Raw genomic sequence first — 27,053 nt, forward strand, 5'->3', positions numbered from 1 at the left:
GTCTTCCTCTGGGTGTTTTACCTACCATTTTGGCATCAAATACACCTGTTTTGTTACCCTTTCTTCTCCCATTCTGTTTTAAGTGACCATACCATCTTACTCTGCTCACACATTCTTGAATACAAACAATGTCAAGTTTCTTCCTTCCTAATATCTTCATTTTTAGCACATGATTCTGCCATTGATGCCATCTGTTCAGGCCTCTAATTTTTCTCAGAAATCTCATATCTGTGATCTCTAGAAATAAAGCCTTTTGATCAAGTACTTCATTTCTAACCCAACTTTTACTTCTATACCTTAAAGCTGGTTTGAAAACTGTCATGTATACTGGTAGTTTAGTGTTTTGGCTAATTTCTCCCTTATTCCATATAAATTTATTTAAATAGCTCCTCACTATACTTCTGCTTTTTCTGTTGTCCATTTCTAGGTTTTACTTGTGATTTTCACTAAAAATTGTGTCTAAATAGCTAGAATATTTTAATGAGAATATTTTAATATTTCAATGAGAACCTATGGAAGAATACTTCTTCCATAAGTTCTCATTGAGAAATCAACTGAAGTTTTCTATGTTCATACTTATACTTTTCATAGTTTTGGTCTTTTTATAACTGATTTTCATGCCAAATTTATTGCAGATGATACTGAATTCAGTCAGAAAATTCAGGAAACCTGCACTGTATGTGTTTAGGAGTACATCATCATCTGCATTAAGCTAAGAGCCAAGTTGTGTATCTCTAATCCTAATATCAGGTTTAATGCCACTTTCTTTCATTATGCAATCCAAATAGATCATATGGATTGCATCATAATAAAGTAGAGATAAAGTGCATCCTTGTCTAATGCCTGATATCAAATATATCAAACCATCTTCCTGTATTTACATCAATTTTAATGTTACCTACAACTTAAATATGCCTTTTTCAGATTAAGTAAACTTAATACAGATCTTTATCATCTTCCCATGATTTCTCAAGGGAATATGATAATTTGTTGTAAAAAAATCTGATCTTGACAACCTCTATTTGGTCTAAATCCAGATCGTTCTTATGCAAGTTTCTTTTCCACAATTTTTAACAACTTCTTTTTAAGTATGCTTGTGTAAATCTTACATGGAACACTTAGTATAGAAATTTGTAATTCTCACAATCAGTTTCATTCCCCTTTTTTTTATAGATGAAAACTTTGAAAGCTACTCCAATCATCTGGAATTCAACCTTCTGACCAGGCCCTCTGATTGCCATCACCTGGATAAATAAGGCCCCTCTTGCAGATTCTCCCTGGCAGAATCTGCAGGAGGAACCTTATTTATCCAGGCGATGCTCCAGCAGAGATGAAATGGCATCATGTTATATCATCATATGTATTTCTGGTTTAAGCGAAGAGAGAGTAAATTTGTTTGCTAAATCCCAAATTGCAAGCCCATCCTCATTTGTTCAGTACCCAGTAGATATTTGCTAATGGGATTTATAATTCTGAACCTTAATTTTACTTAAAATTTAGTTTTTAATAGTAATAGTAAATAAATTACAGACAATAATACCTGATTTGCAGTCTATGAGGAAGCTAACTAAGAATGATTATTTCTATTATTAAATAACTAACTGAGATTATTTTAACTATATTAGAAATCACTTCATGCTAATAGTAAATATGAAATTTTATATATTTATATTTTATCATGTTGTTCCATTATATTATGCTAGTTTAAGCCAATAAAGATATAACTTGGTTAGCTTAATTCCAAATTGCTAGTCATCTTCATTCGTGCAGTACTGGACACCTACAAATCTAGTAGGTATCTACTGGATTTGTAGGTATCTAGTAGATACCTACTAATGTGGGCTACCGTGAGATGATGAGGATTGGACATTAGATCAGAAGAAAGACCAGATCTGCTCAACACACTCCTTAAAAAGCTACGTAGAATTCTTCTCCCAGTTATCCAAATTTGACCATTAAACAATTCCTAAACATTGTCCATAGGAGGTTAGTAATGATGTAACTTTACATACAGAACTCTCAAATATCCTGTACAACCCTTTCTTTTCTTTCATGCTTGCACAGTGACCAGAATACATTATGAAAATTGTGGATAGAACTACTGTGTTAGAGTAAAACACTGTATATATTTTGGTGGCCCCTGTAACCCCTAGAGAGCGCGTCCCCTGGGTAGCGGATTGGGGAGCCCACCATGTGTGTGTGCGTGTGTATATGGAGGGATGATCTGAATATACTGAATAAGGACTCATGGACCAACAGAGCCATAAAGGGCAATCATCTTGATTGTAAGGGAAGCGGCACTCCCATGGACCAAAAGCTGGATCTATCTCCTTTCCTTCTACTACTGTGAGGAAGATCCACTTACTTTAATCTTTCCTATAAGGCCTTATTAGCCAACTCTTCTTATTTTATGACCCCTATGCTATTAGAGTACTCGAGGGCCATGGGGTCTTTTCATTTCTGGCCTTACAACTATGCCCTCTCTATAAACCTTACTGTAATTCTTCTATAATCTACTCTTTCCCCCTTCAATATACCCTATTCCTCCTATGGGTTTAAATTCGGAAGAAGGCTAGTTCAGAAGCCTTAAGGAAGCAGCCCTACCACTGAACTATTCCATCGTCAGGCTAGTCCCCTGACATGGAGAACATAATTTAAGCTGACAGAAAAAGATAGTCGGATTGAATCTATGGGAAACGACCCTGGAATGGAAAAGGTAAAACAAAAATGGAAACGACAAAATATAATACACATAGCAAACTGGAATGTAAGAGGAATAGCATATAAAGAAATAGAATTAGACCAACTATTAAATGAAAGAAATTTTAAAATAGCAGTAATCACTGAAACAAAAAAAAAAAAAAAAAAAAAATTAAAAGGAACTATAAGAACCGGAAATTTTAATGTGATATACAGTGGAGTCGACAGAGACCAAAGAGCACAAGCAGGAGTCATGATCTGGATTCATAACTTCCTTTCAAAACAGTTAAAACATTATAAATTATGGAATGAAAGAATAATAGAAGCTAGAATAAAAATAGATAGAGGCTATTTAACAATAATTGGTTTATATGCCCCAGAAGAGGGAAGAGAACAAGATAATATTGATTTTTATAATCACTACAAAACATATATAATAAAATAAATAAAAATGATTACATAATTTTAGCAGGAGACTTAAATGCAAGAATTGGAATCACGAAAATTAATAATAATATAGGAATACATGGAGAACACACTCTAAACAGGAATGGTAAAAAATTGATTGACTTTGTAGTTTATAATAACCTAAAAATAATGAATTCCTTCTATAAACATAAAGACATATATAAATATACTTGGGCAGCAAGAGGATGGAAATCAATATTAGATTATTTTATATTAAATGGAAAGACATCAAAATTTTCACTAGATGTTAGAGTTCACCGAGGATATGAAATAAGCAGTGACCACTTCTTTGTTAAAATAAAATTAAGATTACCACCTGAATGGCTACAAGTAACAAGAACAGAAAGAAAATTTGAAACATTTGTTTATTAAACTAGACTATTGAATGACGCGAATGTACAATGGCTATATGAACAAAGAATTAACCAATATCTAGACAAAATAAAACAAAATGAAGAAAAAGAAAGGCTTAATATAAAAAGGATACTAAATGCAGCAGCAAATGAAAGCTTAGGAAAGACCAAAAAATTCAATAAAAGGAAAAAACTGAAGATCTGGGATGATACAATGAAAGAAATAATCAAAAAGAAAAAAGAAGCCTATCACAAATGGTTAAGCAGTAAAAGATTAGAAGATGAAATAGAATATAAAAGAATAAGAGCCATAGCTAAAAGAGAAGCCAGAAAAATACATAGAAAATCATGGAACAAATTTGTTTCTAATTTAGAACATGATTTATATAAAATAAGACCCAATGTATATAAAATTTTTTAAACACTTAAATGCAGATACCAAAGAAAACATAAAATTAAACACTGAATTGAAATTAGAAGAATTTCTAAATTACTACACAGAATTGTGGACAGACAACTATTTTAAAAAAGACAACTGGCAAACAATTAATGAAAATGAAAAGGAAATAACTAAAGAAGATAAACTAGGTTCAGAACTATATAAATATGCAGGAACTAGATTCAAAGAAAGACTCTTATTATTTTTAAATAAAATTTATTCAACTAGTATCCCCCCAAGAGAATGGAAAAAAGCAATTTCTGATTCCTATCTTTAAAAAAGGTAATAGAGATGACCCTAAAAACTATAGAGGTATCAGTATACCTGTTACAAAATATATAGCAGAATCTTAAATAGCAAACTAATGAAATATTCCGAAAACTTTATTTTAGAAGTACAGAATGGATTTAGAAAAGGACGATCATGTATAGACCCGGCCTTTTGCCTAAAATTAATAATAGAGAAAAGAAGAGAATACAATTTAGAAACACATATTGTATTTATTGACTTTGAAAAAGCATTTGACAAAGTTAAAAGAAACATATTATTTAACATATTAAAAGAAAGACAATTACTAAATAATATCCTAAAAGCTATCACAAGTATATATGAAAATAATCAAATACGAATAAGATTAAATCATGAGCTATCATATACGAGAGAGATAAACCAAGGGGTCAAACAAGTATGTCCCCTCTCAGCAACTCTTTTTAATATCTACTTAAATGAAATAATAATAAAATGGAATAAAAATTTACATCAAGATATTAAACTTTCTCCTACAGTAAACTTAAACACTTTCCTCTTTGCTGACGACCAAATAATAATTACAAATTCTGAAGATAAACTACAGAAAGCTATTTTAGATCTAAATGAGATATCCAAAGATTATGATATGATAATATCAACAGACCTTAGAACAGGCGAATTCATTTAACTACCTAGGATGTACGATCACATATGAAAATGAAAAAAATATAAACGTAAAAATTGCAAAATATTTAAAAATAACAGGTGTAATTAACTCTATATTTAAACCAAACCTAGTTCAAAAACAAACCAGACTAAAAGTATACAATACATTAGCCCTACTAGTCTTAATGTATGGAAGTGAAATCTGGACAATAAAACAAAAAGACAAACAAAGATTAACAACAGCAGAAATGAAGTTTATGAGAAAAACTGCAAAGTATACCCTATTTGATCACAAAAGAAATGAAAAAATTATGAAAGAATTAAACCAAGAACCAGTAATAGAAAAAATTAAAAAATATAAACATAAATGAATGGAACACGTTCAAAGAATGAAAACAGAAAGATTACCAAAACAAGCCTTAAAATACAAGCCATTAGGAAAAAGAAAACCAGGACGTCCTCTTAAACGATTCAACGATGACTTCTAAGGCTGGAACAGGCCATGCCAGGCCTAAATCCTTGATATGCATGATAATATATTTTGATTTATATTAAACTAAAGTGTTAATTTTGGTGAAGCAGGCCTCTCAGATCATGCTCTTAACACCCTACATCGAATAGATTGGAAAAGTACTTGTTCTTTGCATCATACAAAAATTTGGTATGAACGGAAATTTAAAGAAGCCTGTGAAATTTTGATTAACCACCCTAATCCTAATAATAATGGAGGCTTAAAAATCCCAAGAATTCGGATGGCACACATTCAGCCCACTTTGTTTCTAGCAAACCCTGACTTTAGGACTCTAAGCAATTTTTCATTTTTTATTGACCACTATCCATACCAGTTGCAATTTATATGTATAATTATATAAGTAATTTTAATTTCTGTTTATTTATTTATCTATTATTTTCTGTATGAACATGTTACTCTCCAGCTTAATTTAACTTTGTAACCTAATAGATAATAATAATAGCAGGACTCTAGCTTTGATGTAGTGATGTTTTTTTTTTTTTTTTTATAGAACCAGAGGTCAGGAAAATAGTTTTAACGGTTGAGTTGATCAGTAACTTTAGCATGCCATGTAGATTGTAGTGCAGCTTGTTTCATTGTATATATACGTATACTCCATTACCTTAATGTGAAGGTCGAAACATCGAGTGTATATTTTGATTTATATTAAACTAAAGTTTTACTCTAACACAGTAGTTGTATCCATAATTTTCATAATATATCCTGTACAACCCCTATAGGTACATATCAGATATTTAATGATTTATATTTTATAAATTTTGTAAATGAATAATAAAGTGCTTTTATAAAAATCAAAGCTTTTGTAGTGTAAATATTTATGGCTATATTGTTTCAACCAGTGGAATTGTTCTATATACTTTTATTTGTTATCTCAAGTCTCCTCATTTTTGTCACCTGGTATAATTATTATTAATAATTAGCACCTGACCTCCATGGAGGCAGATGCAACATGGGAGGTACACACTATCACACACAATGCTCATCCAACCATGCCTTAAACTGATTCAACGTTGTCTACATTTACAACATGCTCAGGCAATGTATTCCACTTACAAACCACTCTCCATGGCAAGAACCCTCTCCTCACACCCTCCTTATACAATTTCCAGCAATGGCCTCTTGTTCTATCCACCTTTCCTATTCTATGAAAAATCTCCTCTATGTCAACCTGATAACAACCCCTGACTAGCTTATATGTCTCAATCATATACCCCCCCCCTTCCTATTCACAAGGCTTTGCAATTTACATTCTCTCGATCTGTCCTCGTACTCCATATTTCAAAGACCACTGACCACTTTTGTGAATCTTCTCTGGATCCTTTCTAACATATCCTCATTTGGTCACCATGAAAACCTGGTGACCAAATCTGTGCACAGTAATCCATATGAGGTATGATCAAGGCCTTATAACGGCATCATAACTTATTTATTTCTGCATGTCAGGGTCCTGCGCATCATTGCCATTATGAATTTCCAGTCCTTATCCACTGCCATTCCCAGGTCTCTCATTTCCTCTACTCTCTTTAAAGTTTCCCCACCTAGCGTATACTTTGCATAATATATGAGCAAATTCTATAATAATAACTGTACACAATAAATACTTTCATGCTGTGTATGGATGGTTTTTTACTACTTTTGAAGCACTGATTTCTTGGACCCTCAATCCCTGTTCTGGAGGAATGTACAAAAATAAAATTCCTGTCTCAAAAGTTACAACAGAAATATTACTTTATTTTATAATGAACAAATACAGCATTATTATTATTATTATTTTTGGTAACAAATTTTCAGTAGAAATTCTTAAATATGTTTACTAATTATATTTTTGCCACATCAAATTCAGCAAATTCATTTTCTAGGGTTCATCAGATAATATGCAATATAATAGTGGCTAAACTTTTCTTCAAGTATGCAATTAAATGATGCGACAGATAGTGCAGATAATTTACTCACTTTATATATATATATATATATATATATATATTTATATAACAGCTGACAGTTGAGTTGGATAAAGGGCAAAGAGAGAGAATTTGCAAAGGCATTCAAAAGGACGTTATATGGAACTCTGTTACACAAACTGAAGCAAATGCAGATGGATATGAAGGTGCTGATACACATACAAGGGTGGCTGATTGAAGATATCAAACAGTAGTATATGGAAGAACAGAATCCAGAGGAAGGCAGGTGACACTGTATTTCCATATTCAGATTTCCATAGTTGTAGATATTCATGTTAAAGTTTCTGGAATAAAACTATATAAAAAGATTAATGAAACGATAATTTACTGCAGACTTAATTCCTACTGGGACTTTGTCTAAGTGGCAGAAAAATAAATAATTTAAGATATTCAGATGACAGAGGATACACCATACATAGCATAAACAAAACAAGATCTGGAAGATTGATTCTGTTAATTAAGAAAGAAAGAAAAGAGAAGGCTTGATTTAAACATCAGCAAAACAAAAGTGATGGCTTCTGGCAATTTGGATGAATTTAAGATTGAGGGAGATAAAACAGGGGTGGTTGAATGTTATGATTTACTAGGATCCAGAATAAGAAATGATGGTCAATGTGATGATGAAATTAAAAAGGAATTTCAAAAATCTACGTTTAACCAGACAAAAATTATGAAAGATAGAGATGTTTGCAAGCCTACAAAACTCGGTATTGGTATTTCAATATAGCAATGGTATTTCCAATAGTGTTGTATGGATATGAAAGCTGGATTATTAAGAAGAAAGACACAAAGCAAATTGATTCATTTGAATTTTGGGCATGAAGGTGACTATTAAGAATCCCATGAGCTGTAAGAATGAATAATAAGGTTTTGGAGAGTGCAAATACAGAATGCTCTTTGAATGATCACTAAACAGAAGTCAATGAACTTTAGGAATATTATGCAGGCAGATGAATCATTGGAAAAAGCAATTATGCTATGGAAGACTGGGGGCATGAGAAGTAGAGGATGACAACAAAAGAATGGAATGGATAACATGAATGAATTCACCAACTTGAACTTACAATTGTTAAAAGGAAAAAAAAAAAAAAAACAAGAGGCTGAGTGAGATGATAGCCTTTGTTCATAAGATGACCAGTCGGAAATGACCAGATGACAAATAACAGAAATTTGCCAGCTCAAGCTAACATTATCAAAGGAATATTGAATATATACAACCATTGAAGAGTGAAAATTAAAATGAGTACTAGAGCAAGGATAGTCACGTGTATAGAAGGCGACAGTGGTGCACTCGGTTGTGATTTTCTGTGATTAATGATGGTGGGTAGTTAGGGTAGTGCTCCAAAGTAGAATTAAACATTATTTCTATTACAGTTCACTGGGCTCTGTAGCACATGAACTGCTTCTAGGAACAGTCTCTGTGATTTAAACCAGGATATGTGAATTAACTTTGCCATTTTCCATCTGACAAAATGGTCTTTGTCTAAGGCATGTTAAGCAAGTTCACTTTTTTGAGTGGACTTGCTCAACATGCCTTTTTTGTTATCTTCTTCTTATTATTATGGTGGTTTGTCCTGTTTGTCCAAAGTACTGTATCTCACATTGACAGGGGATTCTGTAGACACCTGGGAAGGAGATGGGATCCTGGTAGTCGTTAATTTGTCTAAGGAAAGGAGAAGACTTTGTGCAAAAGTATGTACGCTGGTCTGATTTTGTGCTGTTTCAGGAGTGAGTCTGGTTTATTTGTTATTCCTTTAATGCAGGGGAGGAATATTGTGTATTTACAGTCTGGTTGGAGGTGTGTGTGTGTGGGGGGGGGGGTGTACTTTTTTAATGAATTTGGAGAGGATTTTCTGTTGTAACCATTCTGCTAAAATAGTATAAGCAGAGCCTGTTGTTCAAAATGTAATTTAAATCCTGAGGATGAAATTCGTTCTGTCCCAGAGGCTTAAGTTTCAAAAATCCGAAGTTTCTGATCAAGGTGGTGATGTGAAGTGGCATGTAAGTATCTGCCTGTGTGTGTGTGTGTGCATGTGTATGGGTTCCCGACAGATTGAACATGATAGGGACCTATCTGATTGTCTTGTAATTGAAGTTATCCAAGAAAGCTCCTTCTTTTTCCACTTCAACAATATTGGTAATTTTTTGGAAGGGGGGGGTGAAGAGAAAGTTCAGCAATTGTAAAAGGCAACACCCCCCCCTGCAAAAAACAGCCTATAAATACATGATATCTCTTCCCTACATTAAAGGTACAACATATAAACTGGACTCACTCCTGACACAACACAAAATCAGAACAGTGCACAAACCTTTATATTATTCACAGGGAAAGTCTCCATTTTCCCTAGACAAATTAATGACCACTAAGATCCTCTCTCCTTTTAAGGTATCTATAGTATCTTCCTGTTAATGCAGGATCCAGTACTTTGGGAAAACAAGACAAACCATCACAATAAGAAAAAAAGAACATCAAAAAATATATTCGACGTGAACAACCAAAAAGTGGACTTGCTCAACAACATGTCTTAGACAAAGACCATTTTATCAGATGTAAAAAGCAAAGTTACACAGATCCTGGTTTAAATCACAGAGACCGTTCCTAGAAGTGGTTCATGTGCTACAGAATCCATAAACTGTAACAGAAATGATGGTTTAATTCTATATAAATTTCAGAGCATTGCCGTAACCACTCATCAGCATTAATCACAGAAAATCATCACAGATTGTGCCACTGTAAGCCTTTATACATGAGACTGTCCTTGCTTGGAGTTCATTTTAATCTTCAATCTTTCTGCATAGTTTTAGTCCAGAAACATTAACATATAAAGCAGGTGACTAGCAGTGTGTCACAAGGCTCTACACTGCTATTTAATCTGTTCATTAACGACTCATTAATAAACATCATTCCTCTCAATAAAACTGTGATATGGCCAAATCTAGATTACTGTAAATAGATTTAGTCATCTAGATTTATTGGAGATGAGGAAGTGGTGAGTTATGTGGAATGCCTCCTATGAGGATGAACTGAGGGTTTGTATACTGCAGAAGTTGGCTGATATGTGAAAAAGAAGAGAAATAAAGAGATATCATAAAAACTTATAAGTTACTAAACAGGGGCGAATGCTGGTCTTGAAATTAACGCTTGCTCTTGTTATCATTCAGGGAAGGAGAGGTGTGATTGAAGTCTGATTAGCGGAATAATGAATTACTGACCATTTAAAACTATGTACAGGTAACCCTCGTATAACACGGATGTTAGGTTCCACAGAAAGAGCGCATTATATAAATCGCGTCATGCGAGTCTCAGATCACACAGAAAAAGTGGAGTTATGTTCGGAAATCGTTTTTTTTTTTTAAATTATATAAACAATAATGACATATCCAACAAAAAATATATTTTCATTTAATTCAGGTAATTCATGTAAGTTAAGAAAACATAAACTATGAACAAATACATAGTATAAAAATTACAAATTGTACTTAAACTTCATTGCGCATAATGCATAAATGTTTTAGGCAAATTAAAATAGTGCATATTTTAATCTTTCATAGCACGAGGGTTTGAGGATTGGTTAATAAATATTGGTTTTGTCATGTAATCACCTGATGCATTATTACAAAACAGTAAAGTAATTCTATCTTTGGAAACTTTGAATCCAGGAGCTGATCTTTCATTTTTCGAAATATAGGTGCGTTTTTGCACTTTTTTCCAATATAACCTGGATTCATCCGCATTGAACACCTGGTCTGCACTATAAATGTTTATAAACTTTGAGAGTTTTTTGTTTAATAAGATTTCCATCCATAGGAATTTTCTTTTGAGGTGCAATCTTCTATCGAAATCAAAATCATTAGAGATTTCTCCATTTTTCCATTAGAATATCGCATACACGAGCAATGCGCTTTACACTTATCGTTAACCCAGCAATAAACACTTTCTTAGATTTTATGTTCATTTTGTTTGATTGTTCGAATTGTTGATTCATTTAAATTCAAAGTCTCTGCAAAAACTCCTGGTTTTTCTCCATTTTTCAACCGATCCAAGATTTTGAATATTTTTCTTTAAGAGAAATTAAATTTGTTTTAAATGTTGGTTTTGTCCTTTCATTGCAGTTTGTGGCCATTACTATAAAAAATAATTTTTTACACAAAAAAGCAAGCATTACATATTGCATGTAACTCACTAGAAAATAACGTGCTCAGCTTGAGATGAACACACTTATGATTTTTAATGCACTTTCCTGGCAGAAACAAGGACAATTTTCAACAATAAATGTTTTATACGGTAAACAATTGAGGTACATGCATGATAAAGGGTATTTCCCCTAATATAAATTCGCTACTTATAATTACATGCGGGATACAGGCATACACAAATTTAACCAAGATAAAAATTTGATTTTTAAGTCACGCGGTGAAAAACATATGAAAAGATAAAGGGTTACCACAATTTGTAGGCCGTGTTGTATAAGTACCATGTTCAACCAGGGTTACTACAATTTTAGACCGTGTTATATCGAAACCACATTGTATAAGTACCGCGTTATACGAGGGTACCTGTATTTAGAAATTTATGTATATTCAATAATACAAATACAACATTTATTTTATAAATGATATTCTATCTTTTTCAATTTAGCTACTTGAATACAAATTCTACCCTACAGTTCTTCTTTACGAACTGGTCAATAACATCGTAATAAAAAGTTGATTGTAACTTAATTTTCCCAATCAGCACACACACTTGTAAAGGCTGGGCTCACTGGCTAGAGCTACTTTGACTGCATATGGCCTGTGTTTAAGCAACAGGGTGAGATGACGTGGAGGGAGCAGAAATGGCTATGCGCACGTATGAAATCACAGTGCTGAAGCAAAGACCTGGATGCTCCCACAACCGAGCAAGCCAAGGTAGCTTGACTAGTGTCGGCCTTCGATATACAATGCAAAGCTCAATTATTGCCGTGCAAGCTTAAAATGTCTTCTGTCTACAAAAATAAAAGCCTAAATGGAATGCTTAAAAATGCATGCATTTATTAACAAATAAATATTACTTCTTTCTCAATTAATGAGCTCGTGCAGCAAGCATGGAGAATTAGCCACTGTTACTAAAAGCATTTTATAAGATTGATTCATAAGAAAAATTATCAGTAGATGAGGGCAGAGGGAAGAAAAAGAGATCATTCCTGGAAACTGAGTAAGATTGTAGTCAGTAGGGATGTCGGGACTATTTTTATTTTTTTCTTGGAGAGCGGTGAATAAGTGGAATGGGTTGCCAAAGTCTGTCATGAATATTTTGACAGTGGATGATTTGAGGAGAGGTATGATAGATTCTGTATGAAAATAGTATATTAGTGAGGGTCAGTAGCAATTAATCTTCAGACTTCATGGAGATGCTGATGTGATAATAATAAACAGTTATGTTTTCTGACATATCGTGTAAACTCTACATAGGAATTTTATATTCCTACATAAAATAGAAAAAAAAAAATTCTCTCAAAAAATCCCTTAACAAATATTAGCCACAAAACATTATGGCTGGTCATAAATTGCTACATGTGTTATGATAACAATTAAGTGAATACTATTATTCCCATGACTACTTCTTCCCTTCAGGTATTAGGCCTAGTGGCCTGTTATGGAACTATCATTAGCCCTTCTAAGCCATATCCGTCCCAAGGATAAGGTAGCTAGCCCTATGCCTCATTATTCCCATGACTGTGATACATTAAAGATTTCATAATAAGACAATATGCAAAATGCTTATAATGAATGAATGAAGATATATTGAAATGATAATGAAGATACACTGAGAAAATGCAATAAAACACACCTAAGTTTTTAATTGTAGTGTGATCATCTAGAGGATTAATTTCTAATTCTTCTACATGGCCTCCATCCAAGCGACCATACCGGAGACGGTAACTTAGTAGCTGGCCATAAGTATGGACTGGTCTAGACCACTGAACTTGGACAACAAGCTGAGGTTCTTCCTGCATTAACTGAACTCCCATTTCTGGACGTGTAGGAACTAAAAATTATAAACGGCAAATTATTGAAATTACTATTTTGTTAATCACATAAATGAATTATTTTAGTAACAGTTAATGTGATGTCAAAACACCAAAGCAATTTTTCATATATCCGAGAAACTTAATAGTACCACTAAGCACAGATAGCAACTTTTTTTTTTTTTTTTTTTTTAACCTATACCAACATTTAATGGGCCTAATTATCCTTCAGTGAAATAACCGGCCTCTAGAGTCTAAATTGAGGTCCTCTCTGAATAACACTTCTTCTAGTAAGAGTAATTTAGAAAAATCAAAACTACCACTCCACTCCACAGACATTTTTAGATAGCATATTTGTAATATTTTCATTAACATCACAAAACAAAAAGCTGTTTCGCTCTCATTGCTAAGAAAGATTTCCACTTCTCCCAGACAGTGCAGTATATATCATCATCAAATTCTTGACATGTACCCTCAAGGGGTGTATGTACAGGATATGATAGTACTACATGAAAAATTTTCACCATTACTATATATACAGTAAAACCCATTTTTTACACTTTCCAGGGAACTGATGGAAAGTGTAAATAGCAGGAAATGTAAAAAAACATTAAAAAAGGCTAAAAGATGACTTACTGCTAGTATGTGACTCTACATACTAGATTAGAAAATTTAATAACTGAAAATAAATTACTTTACAATTACTTACATTTGTCTATTTTAAAAAAAAATCTTTAGTTGATTGTTTTTGCTTTTTCTGCACTCTTATAAGTTCCATCTGCTTCTCCACAATGTATAAGGAGGGCACTCATGAGTGAAGTGTGGTGGACGAAGTGAAGCATGTGTAAGAAGAGCTCCAGATTGAGATAAGTATTCTTGGAATAATTAAGTCTATATGAGTATTTGTTTGAGAAAGAGCTGCTGTAAAAGTTGTGTGCTAGCAGTATTATTAGTGTGGGGGATTTGCCTAAACTTAATTACAAATTCATTATTATTAGATCTTAGAGCAGTAACCAGCAGAAAAAACATGGCAGCGGCTTTGTCATTCCAAGATTAATTTAGACGTCAGTCGTTTCGTTAAGTGTGAGGTGTGCTATATGTATTCTTTCGATTACATAAATGATTTGTGGATGTTTAGAGCAGATGGAAGGAGGGTGTGTGTGTGCGCGAAGTGGAACCTGAAGGAGGAATTGATGACAGAAAGTGTTAGTAGTGAGTATATCGCGGGGAAAATGAGTGCACATTCGAAAGAGAAGGATGGAGTGGAAGAGAGGTGAAAGAATGCTAAAAAATCAGTAAAAAAGAAAACAAGTGATATAAAACCATAACGGATATTAAAAAGGAAGAAAGTGAGGCGAGAGTGGTGGAAGGAAACGAAACTGAGAGAACGAATGAAATTGGAAATGGCGTAATGCAGGAATCGAAAGTGAAAAAAATCAAAAGAATGAATGATAGTGAAAGTTGGACGCATGTAGGACCGAAAGTACGGAAGCACAGAAGGATGAATGAGAGTGAAAGTGAGAAGAGGAGATTGAGAGTTAGAAAATTAGAAAGACTGAACGACAGAGAGAATGTGACGCGAGATTTGGAAGTTGAATTGGATTGGATGAGAAAAGAGATGAAATGGATGCGGAATGAAATTAAGAAAATTCGGGTAAAAATTATTAAAACAAATCATGATGGCACGAAAGAGTTAACGAAAGATGAGCGAGTGGCGTTGTATGGCAACTCCATTATTAAAGATGTGCTGGATGATAGGATGCATAAGTTATGTTTTCCAGGTGGCAAAATAAGTAGAATAATTGAGGCATTGATATGAGGAAGGAGCGAGCAAAGGAGTTGATAGTTTTAATTGGTATGAATGATTTGACAGAGGACGTCAGAATGGATATCAGGATGCTGCTTAGAAGGATAGAAGAGAATAGTGTGACAGGAAGGGTGGTCAGCATGTTGCCTAAGTATGACTGTGGTGAAATGAGGCAGAGAGCAAGGATTATGAATGATATGCTGGCTGAAATGTGTGAGGAGAGAGGAGTGCAGTTTGTTAATGTGTGGAATGAGTTTGAAGGATGAAGAGAACTGCATGGGAGCGATGGACTGCATTTGAGTGGTTATGGTGTGAGTCGCTTGGGGAGACTGCTGCTGGAAGGTAGAAAAGCGAGTAGAGTGAGAGAGAATGAATCAGATCAAGAGGGGAGTGATGTGGAAGAGCAGGAGAGTAAGACAGGAGAGATTGAAGAGGTGGTTATGAATGAGGAAGTGAGTGGTAAGAGTATAGAAAATGAGAGAATGGGTGCGCAAGAGGAGCAGGGAAACAGGGAGACTCAGGGTGGACAGGGGTACATAGCATGAGAATGCTCCGAGAGGAGGTGAGAGCATATGTAGAGAGGAAAGGAATGGGATGACTGGGGATCAAGAGGAAACAGTTGATATTGAGAATGGTTTTAAAATGAATAAGCAGAAAGGGAAATGGAGAGATCACATCGAGTGGGTGGTATCAGTGAAACTAGCTGTAGATCCAGAAATGAGCTGTTGTGTTTGTATACAAATGCTAGAAGTATAAGAAACAAGGTAGATGAAATGGTTGCATTAATTGCATCTGTTCACCCAAAGATTGTTGGAATAAGTGAGACATGGTTGTAAGAGGACGACAACCTGACAGGAATAGAGATGGAAGGGTATGATGTGTTTTGTGAGGATATAAGGGGTAAAAAGGGAGGGGAGAGTGCTATTGATGATAGAGAAAGAGTTAAGTGCATACAAAATAGAGATGCAAGAGGGAAATAGTGCCAGTTGTTTTGAGGCAGCATGGTGTGAGACAGAGGTCAATGGAATCAAATACTTGGTTGGATGTTGTTATAGACCAGGTAATGTGAATGGTGGTGATAATGAAATGCATAATCAAATTAGCCAAGCAAATAAGAAAAGGGTAATCATTATGGGCATGGCAATATAGACTGGAATGATGAGATAGCAGAGTTGGTGTTGAGGCTAGCTGGTGAAGAGACGTACTGTCGGAGAGCTCCTGAAAGATTTGCGATTTTTGTTGATTTATTAAATATTTTGTTAGATTTAATTGTGTAATTTTAGTATATTATATTTAGTATAATGTAGTTTTATTAGTGTAGTTAGTGTGCTCAAGTGTTTTATAACATAATCTATGTCGGGAAGTTGCCGCTAGAGGGATCTCTAGTGTGTAGTATTCGTGAAAGCTCCCGATAAGATAAGCGTTATTTTCAGTTATCGTTGATAAATTTACTTTAATACTGCGTAGTTTTGTTTGCCTTGCATATCTTAGTGCATCTATTTGTGTGTTTTTGGTGTTTATAATTTATAATTTGATAAAATACGTTACTAGTAAGTATGGCTCCAGTATCAAGGAAAATGGCGGCCAGTAATGATTGTTTGCCATCTTCTTTCAAGAATGGTAACATAAAGGAGATGATTCAGTGTACTATCTGCGAAATGTACGCTTTGCAGAGTGCAGTCAGAGTGTGTTTAGATGATAATAAAGGAGTGAATGTGTGTAGAAAATGTAGGGAGAATGAGGAATTGAAGTGTATTTCGGATCGTAAGTGTGATAATTTTGTCAAACTTCAGAATGAAGAAAATAGAGATATGACAAGAAACGGTGAGGTTGTACCAGAGAATTGTGAGAGTGTGAACGTAGAAAGTGTGAATGATAATATTAATGGTTTTACAGAGAATAAAAAAGATGAGATAAATGCAATGAGTGAGATCGCGTTGTTGAATGGTGCGATACAAAGGGCAAAACAGCAGCTAGAGCATATGAGCAAAAGTCGACTGATTGAACGAGCCAAAAATAAAAAGTATGACAGGAAAAATAGGCGTATGAGTGTGAACATGAACATAATGAAGGATAGAGTGCTGTATGGAGACTCGTTAGTACGAGGTGTGTTAGTAGAGGATTTGACAAAATCGTACCAACCTGGTGCGACCATAAAGGATGTAACTGAGTCTATTAGAGAGCAAAATGAAAGGGTGAAAGAAATGATTGTTGTGGCAGGTACGAATGATTTGAAAGGAGATAAAATGGAAATGATAGAAGACCTGAATGAATTGTTTGAGGTAGCAAAAGAAAAGAGTGAGAGAGTTAGAATGATTAGTCTTTTGCCACGGTATGAAATGTTTAAAAGGAGGGCCATAATTGCGAATGACTTTATGCGTGGGTTATGTATGATGAGGTGGTGTAGAATTTGTGGATGTGTGGAGTGAGTTCGATGGGTGAAAGGATCTATATAAGATGGATGGCTTGCATTTGAATGGTTATGATGTAAGGAGACTTGAGAAAGTGTTGCTGAATGTAGTGGATATGCAAATTCAGGGAAACTAGATTTATTAAGGGGGGGGGGGTTAGATATACAGTCCTTAGGGAGGCAGTTGAATGTATGAATGAATATAATATGCCCGAGCAAATAAGGACAACAAATCAGAGTGGGATAGTTAATATAAGGCATCAAGGTACGGTTGGGGGTAATGGGGGTCTTAAATTCATGTACACTAATGCTAGGAGTATAAGGAACAAGAAGGAAGAGTTTTTGGCCATGGTTGGCACTTCCAGACCACAGGTTATTGGTATTAGTGAATCATGGCTGACTGTAGATGATATAGCTAGTGGGATTGAATGTGATGAATATAGTGTGTACAGAAATGACAGGGAGAATAAAATGGGAGGAGGAGTATTGTTGATGATAGCTGATGAGCTGCAGCCAAGGAGAATAGAAGTTGAATTGCAGGATAGAGAAAAGAGCACATTTGAGGCCATTTGGTGTGAGATTGTGGCTAGCAGAACTAAATATACAATTGGGTGCTGCTATAGACCAGGTGATGGAAAAGATGGGTGACAGTATGCACAAGCAAATAGAAGAAATGAGTAAAAGGAGGGTAATTATTATGGGAGATTTCAACTATGGTTGCATTGATTGGAGTGAGGAGAGGACACGGGAGGAAGGAATTGGATTTTATGTGGTTATTAAGGGATAACTATCTGCGACAGCATGTAATGGAAAATACTAGGGGTCAGAGAGTGCTTGACCTAGTAATTACATCTGAGGATTTGGCTGTAACAAATATGACCACATTGCCACCAATTGGTGAGAGTGATCATAGGGTCTTGACTTGGGAGGTGGCTAAAGGTGTGGAATTTTCAATTAAGACAAGGTACATGTGGAATTATCGGGCTGGAAAGTATGACAAGCTTAGGAGTTTGATTGGTTCAGTGCCATTGCATGTACAATTGCAAGGACTAGAGGTTGATAGTGCATGGGAGGCAGTTAAGAAGTGTTTGCATGAATCAATGGCTGACTGTATACCTAGAGTCCGAATAATAAATCAAGTAGAGGTTAAATGGATGAATAACACCATTAAGCTTGAGCTGCAAAAAAAGAAACAATTATAGAGGGAATTTAAGGAGAAAGGTGACTGGCAGGCACATGAACGGTATAAAGCGCAGGCCAGAAGGGTAACGAGTGTGGTAAGAAAAGCAAAAAAGGATTACGAAAGACGAAAGAACATTGGCTATGCAGGCTAAAGAGAATCCTAAACAGTTTTTATGATATGTAGCAAGTAAAAGGAAAAATGTACATCGCAGAATGATTTTAAAGAATGCGATGGTAGGGAGGTAACTGAATCAGTTGATATAGTTGAGTTACTTAGTGAGAACTTTGCAAGTATATATCAACCAGGTGGTGACATTGCAGAAACGAATAAACCAGTAGATTATACGGGAATTGTGGTGAATGAAGTGGAGGTGAGTAGTCTATTGCATAACCTCAATGTCAATACATCCGTGGGATTGGATGGTATACCAGCTCGTGTCGTACGAGAAGCAGCTAAAGAATTGTCAGTACCCTTGACTATTTTGTTTAATTTGAGTCTCGAGTCTGGGTTAGTTCCGAGGGGGTGGAAAGAGGGGGAAAATAGTTCCAATGCATAAAGGTGGTTCCAAGACTGCTGTTGTAAATTACCGACTGATTAGCATATCAGGAATCATTGTCAAGGTCTTAGAGAAATTAGTCAAGAAAAGAATACAGGATTGGATAGATGAAAATGGGATATTGTATGGGGGACAACATGGTTTTGTGAAGGGTAGATCATGCCTCAGTAACTTGCTCACGTTTTATAACACAGTGACGGCTGAACTGGATAGGGGTAATTTGTTTACAGTGATACTACTGGACCTTGCCAAGGCCTTTGACAGGATACCACATGGAACCCTAATCAGTAAACTGGAGCAGATGGGGATAGATATAGGGTTGGTGAGATGGATAGGAGGGTGGTTGAAGGAGAGATACCAGAGAGTGGTTTATTCAGGAGTTGAGTCCAAAAGATGGCTTGTGACTAGTGGTGTGCTGCAGGGCTCTGTTCTTGGACCACTGCTTTTCAATTTGTTCATCAATGATATAGGAAAGGATTTGAGAGGAAGTGTTCACTTGTTTGCTGATGATGCAAAGTTGGGTAGAGCAATTGTGAGTGCACAGGATGTCAAAATTTTACAGGATGATTTGGATAGTTTGGAGGACTGGGCTAGGAAAAATGGATGTCAATTTAATGTGGCAAAGTGTAAGGTTATACACCTTGGGGTGAAAAGAATAGCAGCAGTATATCACATTGGTGGAACCATACTCCAGGAGATTGATGAGGCCAGGGATTTGGGAGTGTTGGTGGATAGGGAATTTAAGTTTAGGGGGCACATTGCAAAAGTGACTAAATCAGCTCATCAAATCACTTGGCTTCTGAAAAATACTTTAACATGCAGAGACAAACAAGTTGTTGTTCCTCTGTATCAAGCCTTGATAAGAACCCATCTGGACTACTGTGCCCAGTTATGGGCACCAGGGTTTCTTCGTGATGGGGAGGAAGTGGAGAGGATCCAGAGACGAGTGACCAAGATGATAGCAGGTCTGTGGAATGAACCTTATGAGAATAGGTTGAAGATTTGTGGGTTGCAGAGATTGGATGATAGGCGAAGGAGGGGTGATATGATTGAGACATTCAAATTACTGAAGGGTTTCTACAAGATTGATCCAGAAGATATTTTTGAAAATATGACTGGTGGTGGGAGGACTAGGGGCCATGCATGGAAGCTGGGCAAGAGCGTGGTTGACATGGGTGTTAGAGCTAGGTTTTTTACTTGGAGAGTGGAATAAGTGGAATAAGCTTCCAGAGAGTCTGTTGTGGGTGCTACGTCCGTGAATGAGTTCAAGGCAAGGTATGATAGATACTGTATCAATGTTGATACAGTATCTATAATAGAATAGTTGTTCTTGACATGATGTTAGGGCCTCCCTCGATGAGTCTGTCGCCTCCTTGGAGTTGCCCGGAACAATAATAATAATAATAGCAACTGGAAGTAAAGAAAATGAGTTTCTTGAGTTTTTGAGGGATAACTACCTCAGACAGTATATAACAGAGGGCACACGAGGATTCAGGGTCTTGAATTTGATCATCTCATCAGAGGATGTAATTATAAATGAATGTCAAATCATCCACCAATTGGTGAGAGTGAACATCAGATCACCTGGGTAGTTGCCAACAATGTGGGCACCTCTGTGAGAAAAGTGTATATGTGGAACTACAAAGTGAGTGATTATGAAGAGCTCAGGAGACAGCTTGTGGGTGTAACATAGAATGAGGAGTTAGCTGGAAAAGAGATCAATGCAGCTTGGGGGATTTTCAAAAACTATATACTAGATGCAATGTCTAAATGTATTCCAAGAGTGAGAAGGATAAATAAGGTAGGTGTTAAATGGATGAATGAAGAGATTATGCATGCAATACAGAGAAAGAGGGCATTGTGGAGGCAGCATAAAAGAAGTGGAAATAACCAATTCCATGAGGTCTACAAAGACCAGGCAAGGAGGATGACTTGGTTGGTGAGGGTAGCTAAAGAGAGGTATGAACAACAGAACTCCTTAGGATTCTTTTTGGCTTCTTTAGCATTTAACTAATGAAGTCAATAAGAATCTTAAGGTGTTCTTTTAATATGTAGCCAGCAAAAGAAAGAATGATTATGTAAGGATGACATTGATAGGAGAAAATGGTATAAAGAAAGCTGTTGCAGAATGTGTGATGGAGAAACTTAATGAGCAGGTCATAAAGGTCTTTCAATCTTGTGAATGTAACTACATGGAGAGATTAACAGCAATAGATGATGGGGAGGAGAGACTGACTGTAAGTGAGCAAGAGGTGTATGGGGGTTGAGTAAACTAGATGTTAATAAGGCTGTGGGACTTGATAATATATCACCACGTATTCTGAAAGAATGTGCCAGGGAGTTGAAACCTGCCTTGACATATTTTTTTAACACGAGTCTTGCACTCGGTCAAGTTCCTAAGGAGTGGAAGGAAGGCAAGATTATGCCACTTTATAAAAGAGCTGATCAAACTCAAGTATCAAACTATAGGCCTATCTGTGTGTGTCAGGTGTTGTGGTTAAATTGTTGGAGAAGCTTGTGAGAACTAGGATCCAGAGTTGGGTTGATAACAATTGTATTATCTTTGATGGACAGCATGGATTTGCTAAAGGGAGGTCATGTTTTAGTAATCTACTTACTTATTACAATAAAGTGACTGCTTCTTTGGACAGAGGAAAAGGATACACAGTAATATACTTGGATTTCCCAAAGGCTTTTGATAGAGTACCTCATAATAGGTTGACAGTCAAACTAGAGCAGATGGAGTTGGATATTAGATTGGTGCGTTGGAGTGGAGACTGGCTATCTGATAGGTATCAACAAGTTGTGTATGAGGGAGTGATATCCAGGAAAAGGAAAGTCACTAGTGAACTGCCTCAGGGGTCTGTTTTAGGTCCATTATTGTGGTCCAAGATTTTGATGGAGATATTCAGTTGTTTGCAGATGATGCAAAATTGGGACAAACCATGAAGTGTAGTGAAGATGTTGTGTCCTTACAGGAAGACTTGAATAGATTGAGCACGGAAATGGGGATGTGAGTTCAATGTTGCAAAATGTAAGGTTTTAAAATTTGGAAAACAAAGATGAAGAATTTATGCTTGGTGAGGATATATTGTTGGAGGTGGAAGAAATAAGAGATCTAGGGGTGATGGTGGATAAGGATCTGAAATTTAGGGGGACACATCGCCAAAATTGTGAAGACAACACAAAGGCTTCTGGGAATGATGCGGAGGACACTGTCATGTAGAAGTGGGGAGATTCTTATTCCTTTGTATAAGGCTTTGATTAGGCCACACATGGATTATTGTGCCCAGATTTGGTCACCTGGTTTTCAGAAGGATGAAGAAATGTTGGAAAGGGTTCAAAGGCGACTGACTAAGGTAGTTTCTGACCTCTGGAATGTTGAGTATGAGGAAAGATTGAGAAGATGCAATTCGCAGAGTCTGGTGGACAGAAGGAAGAGGAGAGATATGATAGAGACCTACAAGTTGGTAAGGGGTTGTTATAGGATCAATGCTGGAGAAGTTCTACAGAAAATTGTGGGAGATCAGGGGAGAACCAGAGGTCATCCCTGGAAACTGTATAAAGAAGGCATGAGTAGGGGAGTGAGAGGCAGGTTTTTCTCGTGTGGAGTTGTAAATGATTGGAATGCCTTGCCTGAGAGTGTGGTGTCTGCAAGGAGTTTGAACGTGTTCAAGGCACGGTACGATGAGCTGTGTATGTGATAAAAGGACCTACCAGATGAGTCTTTGACTCTATGAGGTCTTGGGGTAATAATAATAATAATAAGGCATTAAATGCCCATTGTCTCCTGATGCACTTGCAATATACCACCTCAAAACAGAGATAGCTTCCATTGCTTCTTTATTAGTAGGGTGGTATGTTCATGATCACAGTCTTCTTCGACCACTTCTTCTTCACCAAGGTGGTTGGCAAGGATGACTTCTACACTTGGTACCATTGGTGTGTTAGTGTTTATGCATTATCATGCATAAACACAGCTCTTTCAATAACTATGTTTCTATATTTCCATTTAAATGCATGGATGATGCCCAGATCTAATAGCTGAAGCTCACTTGTACAATTGGGGGGAAAGAACACTAATCTAATGTTTCTGAGCTGCAGATCTTCAGTGTGTGTGCTGGACATTTGTCTAGCAGTAGTAGTATTTTGCAGTCCCCATTTTAGCATTCAGAGCATGCATAGTGGATGTGAAGATGCTGCTGGTCATCCATGCTGTGATGTTGGCATCATACTTAATAGGCAGATTTTTCACATTCTTAAAACACCTTGGCTTTTTAAATTTACCAGTTACCAGTGGAGGCAATTTTCCTAATCCATCAGCATTGACCATGACCAAAACAGTTACCCTCTGCTTGCTGAGTTTTCCACCGTGACACTTCTTTTCTTTAAAACACAATGTTTTACTCAGCAGAATGTTATAAAAGAGCCCAGTTTCGTCAACATTGAAAATATTTTTCGGTTTGTAGTCCTGAATAATAGTCTTCAGCTCATGTTTCCACTGGTTTACAGTTTCCCCTGCAACACCATTACTTTCTCCACACACTTGATTACACACAACATTGTGATGAGTCTTGAAACGATTAATCCATCCATTTGACGCAGTAAAACCATTTATCCCCAACCTTGCAGCAAATTCAAGGGCTTTCGCTTGGAGAATAGTACCACTGACTGGAATACTTGACACTCTCGTAGAAACAAACCACTCTGCCACAAGTTTATCCAATTCATCGTATGTCAAAGTCCGGATATATTTTCGTTTTTTTGGCAAAGCGCCAGATTGCTTTGCATCGAATTCAATGCTTGACCTGTTTTTTACTATCGTGTTCAAAGTGGACATGGAGAGTGTCCACTTTGAATGCGATGTGTAGAGTGGCATGCCGGAACACGTGTGCAATTAGCAAGATCTTTTGATCATTGCACATGTGTTCTGTCATGCCAATCTATACGTCACAGAATTGCCATCTTTTCTTCTACCGAAATACATTGTCTGTCTTTTTTCTCCATGTTACTAACATGGATCATCGCCACCACCGCAACTTGAAAACAACTATCACACGCTAAATTACGCAGCAGAAATTCTGCAATATACCAAGTGCTTCTGAATTGCTACTATGAACACCAACACTGCAAGCTAGTGAAGCGATATTTTATGAACTGTGGTTTATTCATTGATATCTAATATTCATGAGTAACAACTGTTACTTGGTAGAAGTGTGAATGTGATTTCACAATTTGATGATCCTTATTCACGATTTCAATATAGCACCGTGAATGTGAAATCGCATCACAACACGTTATGGGTGCCATGAACTACTGATAGTTTAAAATTACTGATATGAAAACTTCATGGTATCAATTCGTACTGTGATTGAAAAATCATGGCATCACTCATCACTACTGCAAGTCACCGTGATGGTGGAAACGAAACTACAGCCAAAAGCAACGCCATCTTCATGGCAAGCCCTGAAGAAAACACTGATTGATTCAGCCAGAAAGGCATGTGCTGAGGTTATCTACAAGGATAGAAAAATCAGAACTCCATGGTGGACACAGGAAGTTAATGAGGCAGTGAAGGAAAAGAAAAAAGCATATCAAAGAAAAAAGTTCCTGGCAAATAAGTCAGCTTGTGCTCTTAGAGAATATAGAGACAAATGTAAGAAAGCTAAACACTGTGTAAAACTAGCTAAACAAGTCATGGGAAGACTTTGGTAGGAACATAGAAAATAAATATAAAGAAGGTGGCAAGATATTCTGGTGGTTGTTGAAGAAGTTCAGAAATGGAGGAAAGAGTGCTGTAAAAGGAATCAGGTATGATAAAGATGACATGAAAACTGGAGAAAAAGATATCCTTGAAGTATGGAGTAATTACTTCGAAAAATTGCTAAATGAAAGAAGCAGTGATGAGAGCACAGTGGTAAAAAAACACTGACCAGGCAGCAATCAGGAATATTTATCCATACTTGAAGTAGAAAAAACAATCATTTATGGAAGTATACTTGAGAAATGGTTGAGAAGGATTGTGGAAGAGAAGCTCGGCGAACAAGCCTGGATTCATGCCAAATAGAAGCTGTCAGGATTAGATTTTCACTTTACAACAAATAGTTGAGAAATCATGGGAATATAACAAAGATCTGTATTTAAGTTTTGTAGATCTGAAAAAGGCATGTGACAAGGTGCCAAGAGAGAAGCTATTCAATATGCTACGGTTATATGGTGTCAATGGGTCATTATATCAAACCATACTTATTTTTATTTGAGTTGTAAGTCAGCAGTTAGAATTGAATGAAGTACAGGAAGTTGGTTTTATGTGAAATCTGGTGTCGGAGAAGAATGTACATTATCCCGTCTGTTATTCATTATCTATATGGATCACATTATGAAGGAATTTTTTCCTGTTATCAAAATTGGGGATGTTAATGTCAGCTCTTTGCTTTATGCAGATGATGTTATACTTCTAAATAAATAGAGTACAAGTCTGCAAGATTCCCTGATTAAACTGAATAACTGTTGCATATGATATGTTATGAAGATCAACAATAACAAGACAAAGACAATGAAAACAGGCAGAAGAATTGAAAATATCAACTGCATTGTGAATGGAAAACCTATAGAACAAGTAAATCATTTCAGCTACTTAGACACGATTTTTAATGAAGATGGTAAATTAAATATGGAAATAGACAACAGAAGCAACAAAGCTGGTATGGTAGGAAGTCAACTGAATAAATTTATATGGAATAAGAGAGAAATTAATTCAATATTAGTTGTATACAAGACAGTGTCAAACCAATTTTATCTTATGGATCTGAGAGTTGGGTCAGAAGTAAAACACTTGACCAAAGACTAGAGACTGCAGATATGAGAGTCCTGAGAAAGACTAGGGGCATGAACGGATGACATCAATGGCAATATCATATTAGAAATGAGGATATTAGGAAAGAAATTGACACCGTCAGCATCCAGGAATGCATTAATAGAGCTAATCTCAGGTAGTATGTCACTTAAACAGAATGGGAGAGGAAAGATTAGCAAAACAAGTGTTCTATGCTAGATTGGTAGAAGGAACACCAAGATATATGGTGGATCGATGCAGTAAAAGTGCCTTAAAAGACAGAAATATAAGATCTGATAATGTTTGGGTCTTGACAAGTAACAGACTAATTTGGAGGAAAATTGTAGATATCAAGTTATTAATGGTAAATTTTTCATGGAGTACTATTATATCCTGTACACCCCTTGATAGTACATGTCAGGAGTTTGATGATGATGAAATAAAATCTTTCTATTAGATTTTAGAAAACTACAAACACTATTATTGTTATTTGAGTATGTTCATATTTTCACCAGTAAGTAAGAGTGTCAGGCTGCTTAGTGAATAATCAATATGGTTTAAACAGCTTCAAGTTTGAGCGCTACAACAAAGTTGTTGATTATGTAAACAACTTACAGTACTAAATGTGCTATATTTTTATGACCATTTGTAGGTGGTGTATCTTAAAAAAAAAAAAAAAAAATCTCAGGAGAAATTGTGAGAGGGCTCTCTGTTTACATTAACTAACACTACTTCTTTGGCAAGTGTATTTAATATGAGCTTCTTGAGTTTGTGTTAAGTGTTTGTGCTGCTTATTCTTGCAATATATTCTACCTATTCACCTGAGAATAATAACAATAATAATAATTATTATTATCATTAATGGACATCTCTGACTCAGTGGGGA

General features: G+C 35.8%; 1 protein-coding gene across 8 annotated transcripts in view; it reads right to left on the reverse strand.

Moving 5' to 3' along the window:
• LOC150094422 (tyrosine-protein phosphatase Lar-like) overlaps positions 1-27,053 on the reverse strand; it is a 1,380,317-nt gene that overhangs the window by 347,158 nt on the left and 1,006,106 nt on the right. For all 8 annotated transcript variants that reach the window (XM_090412197.1, XM_090412199.1, XM_090412204.1 and 5 more), the window contains one exon: positions 13,199-13,396. In XM_090412197.1, the coding sequence (XP_090268323.1) occupies positions 13,199-13,396 (198 nt within the window). The remainder of the gene's footprint in view (positions 1-13,198; positions 13,397-27,053) is intronic.

This window comes from Typopeltis vanoorti, chromosome 22 (genome assembly GCF_054136105.1).
Source record: "Typopeltis vanoorti isolate ZY-2024b chromosome 22, IOZ_Tvanoo_1.0, whole genome shotgun sequence".
NCBI classification, from domain to species: Eukaryota; Metazoa; Arthropoda; class Arachnida; order Uropygi; family Thelyphonidae; genus Typopeltis; species Typopeltis vanoorti.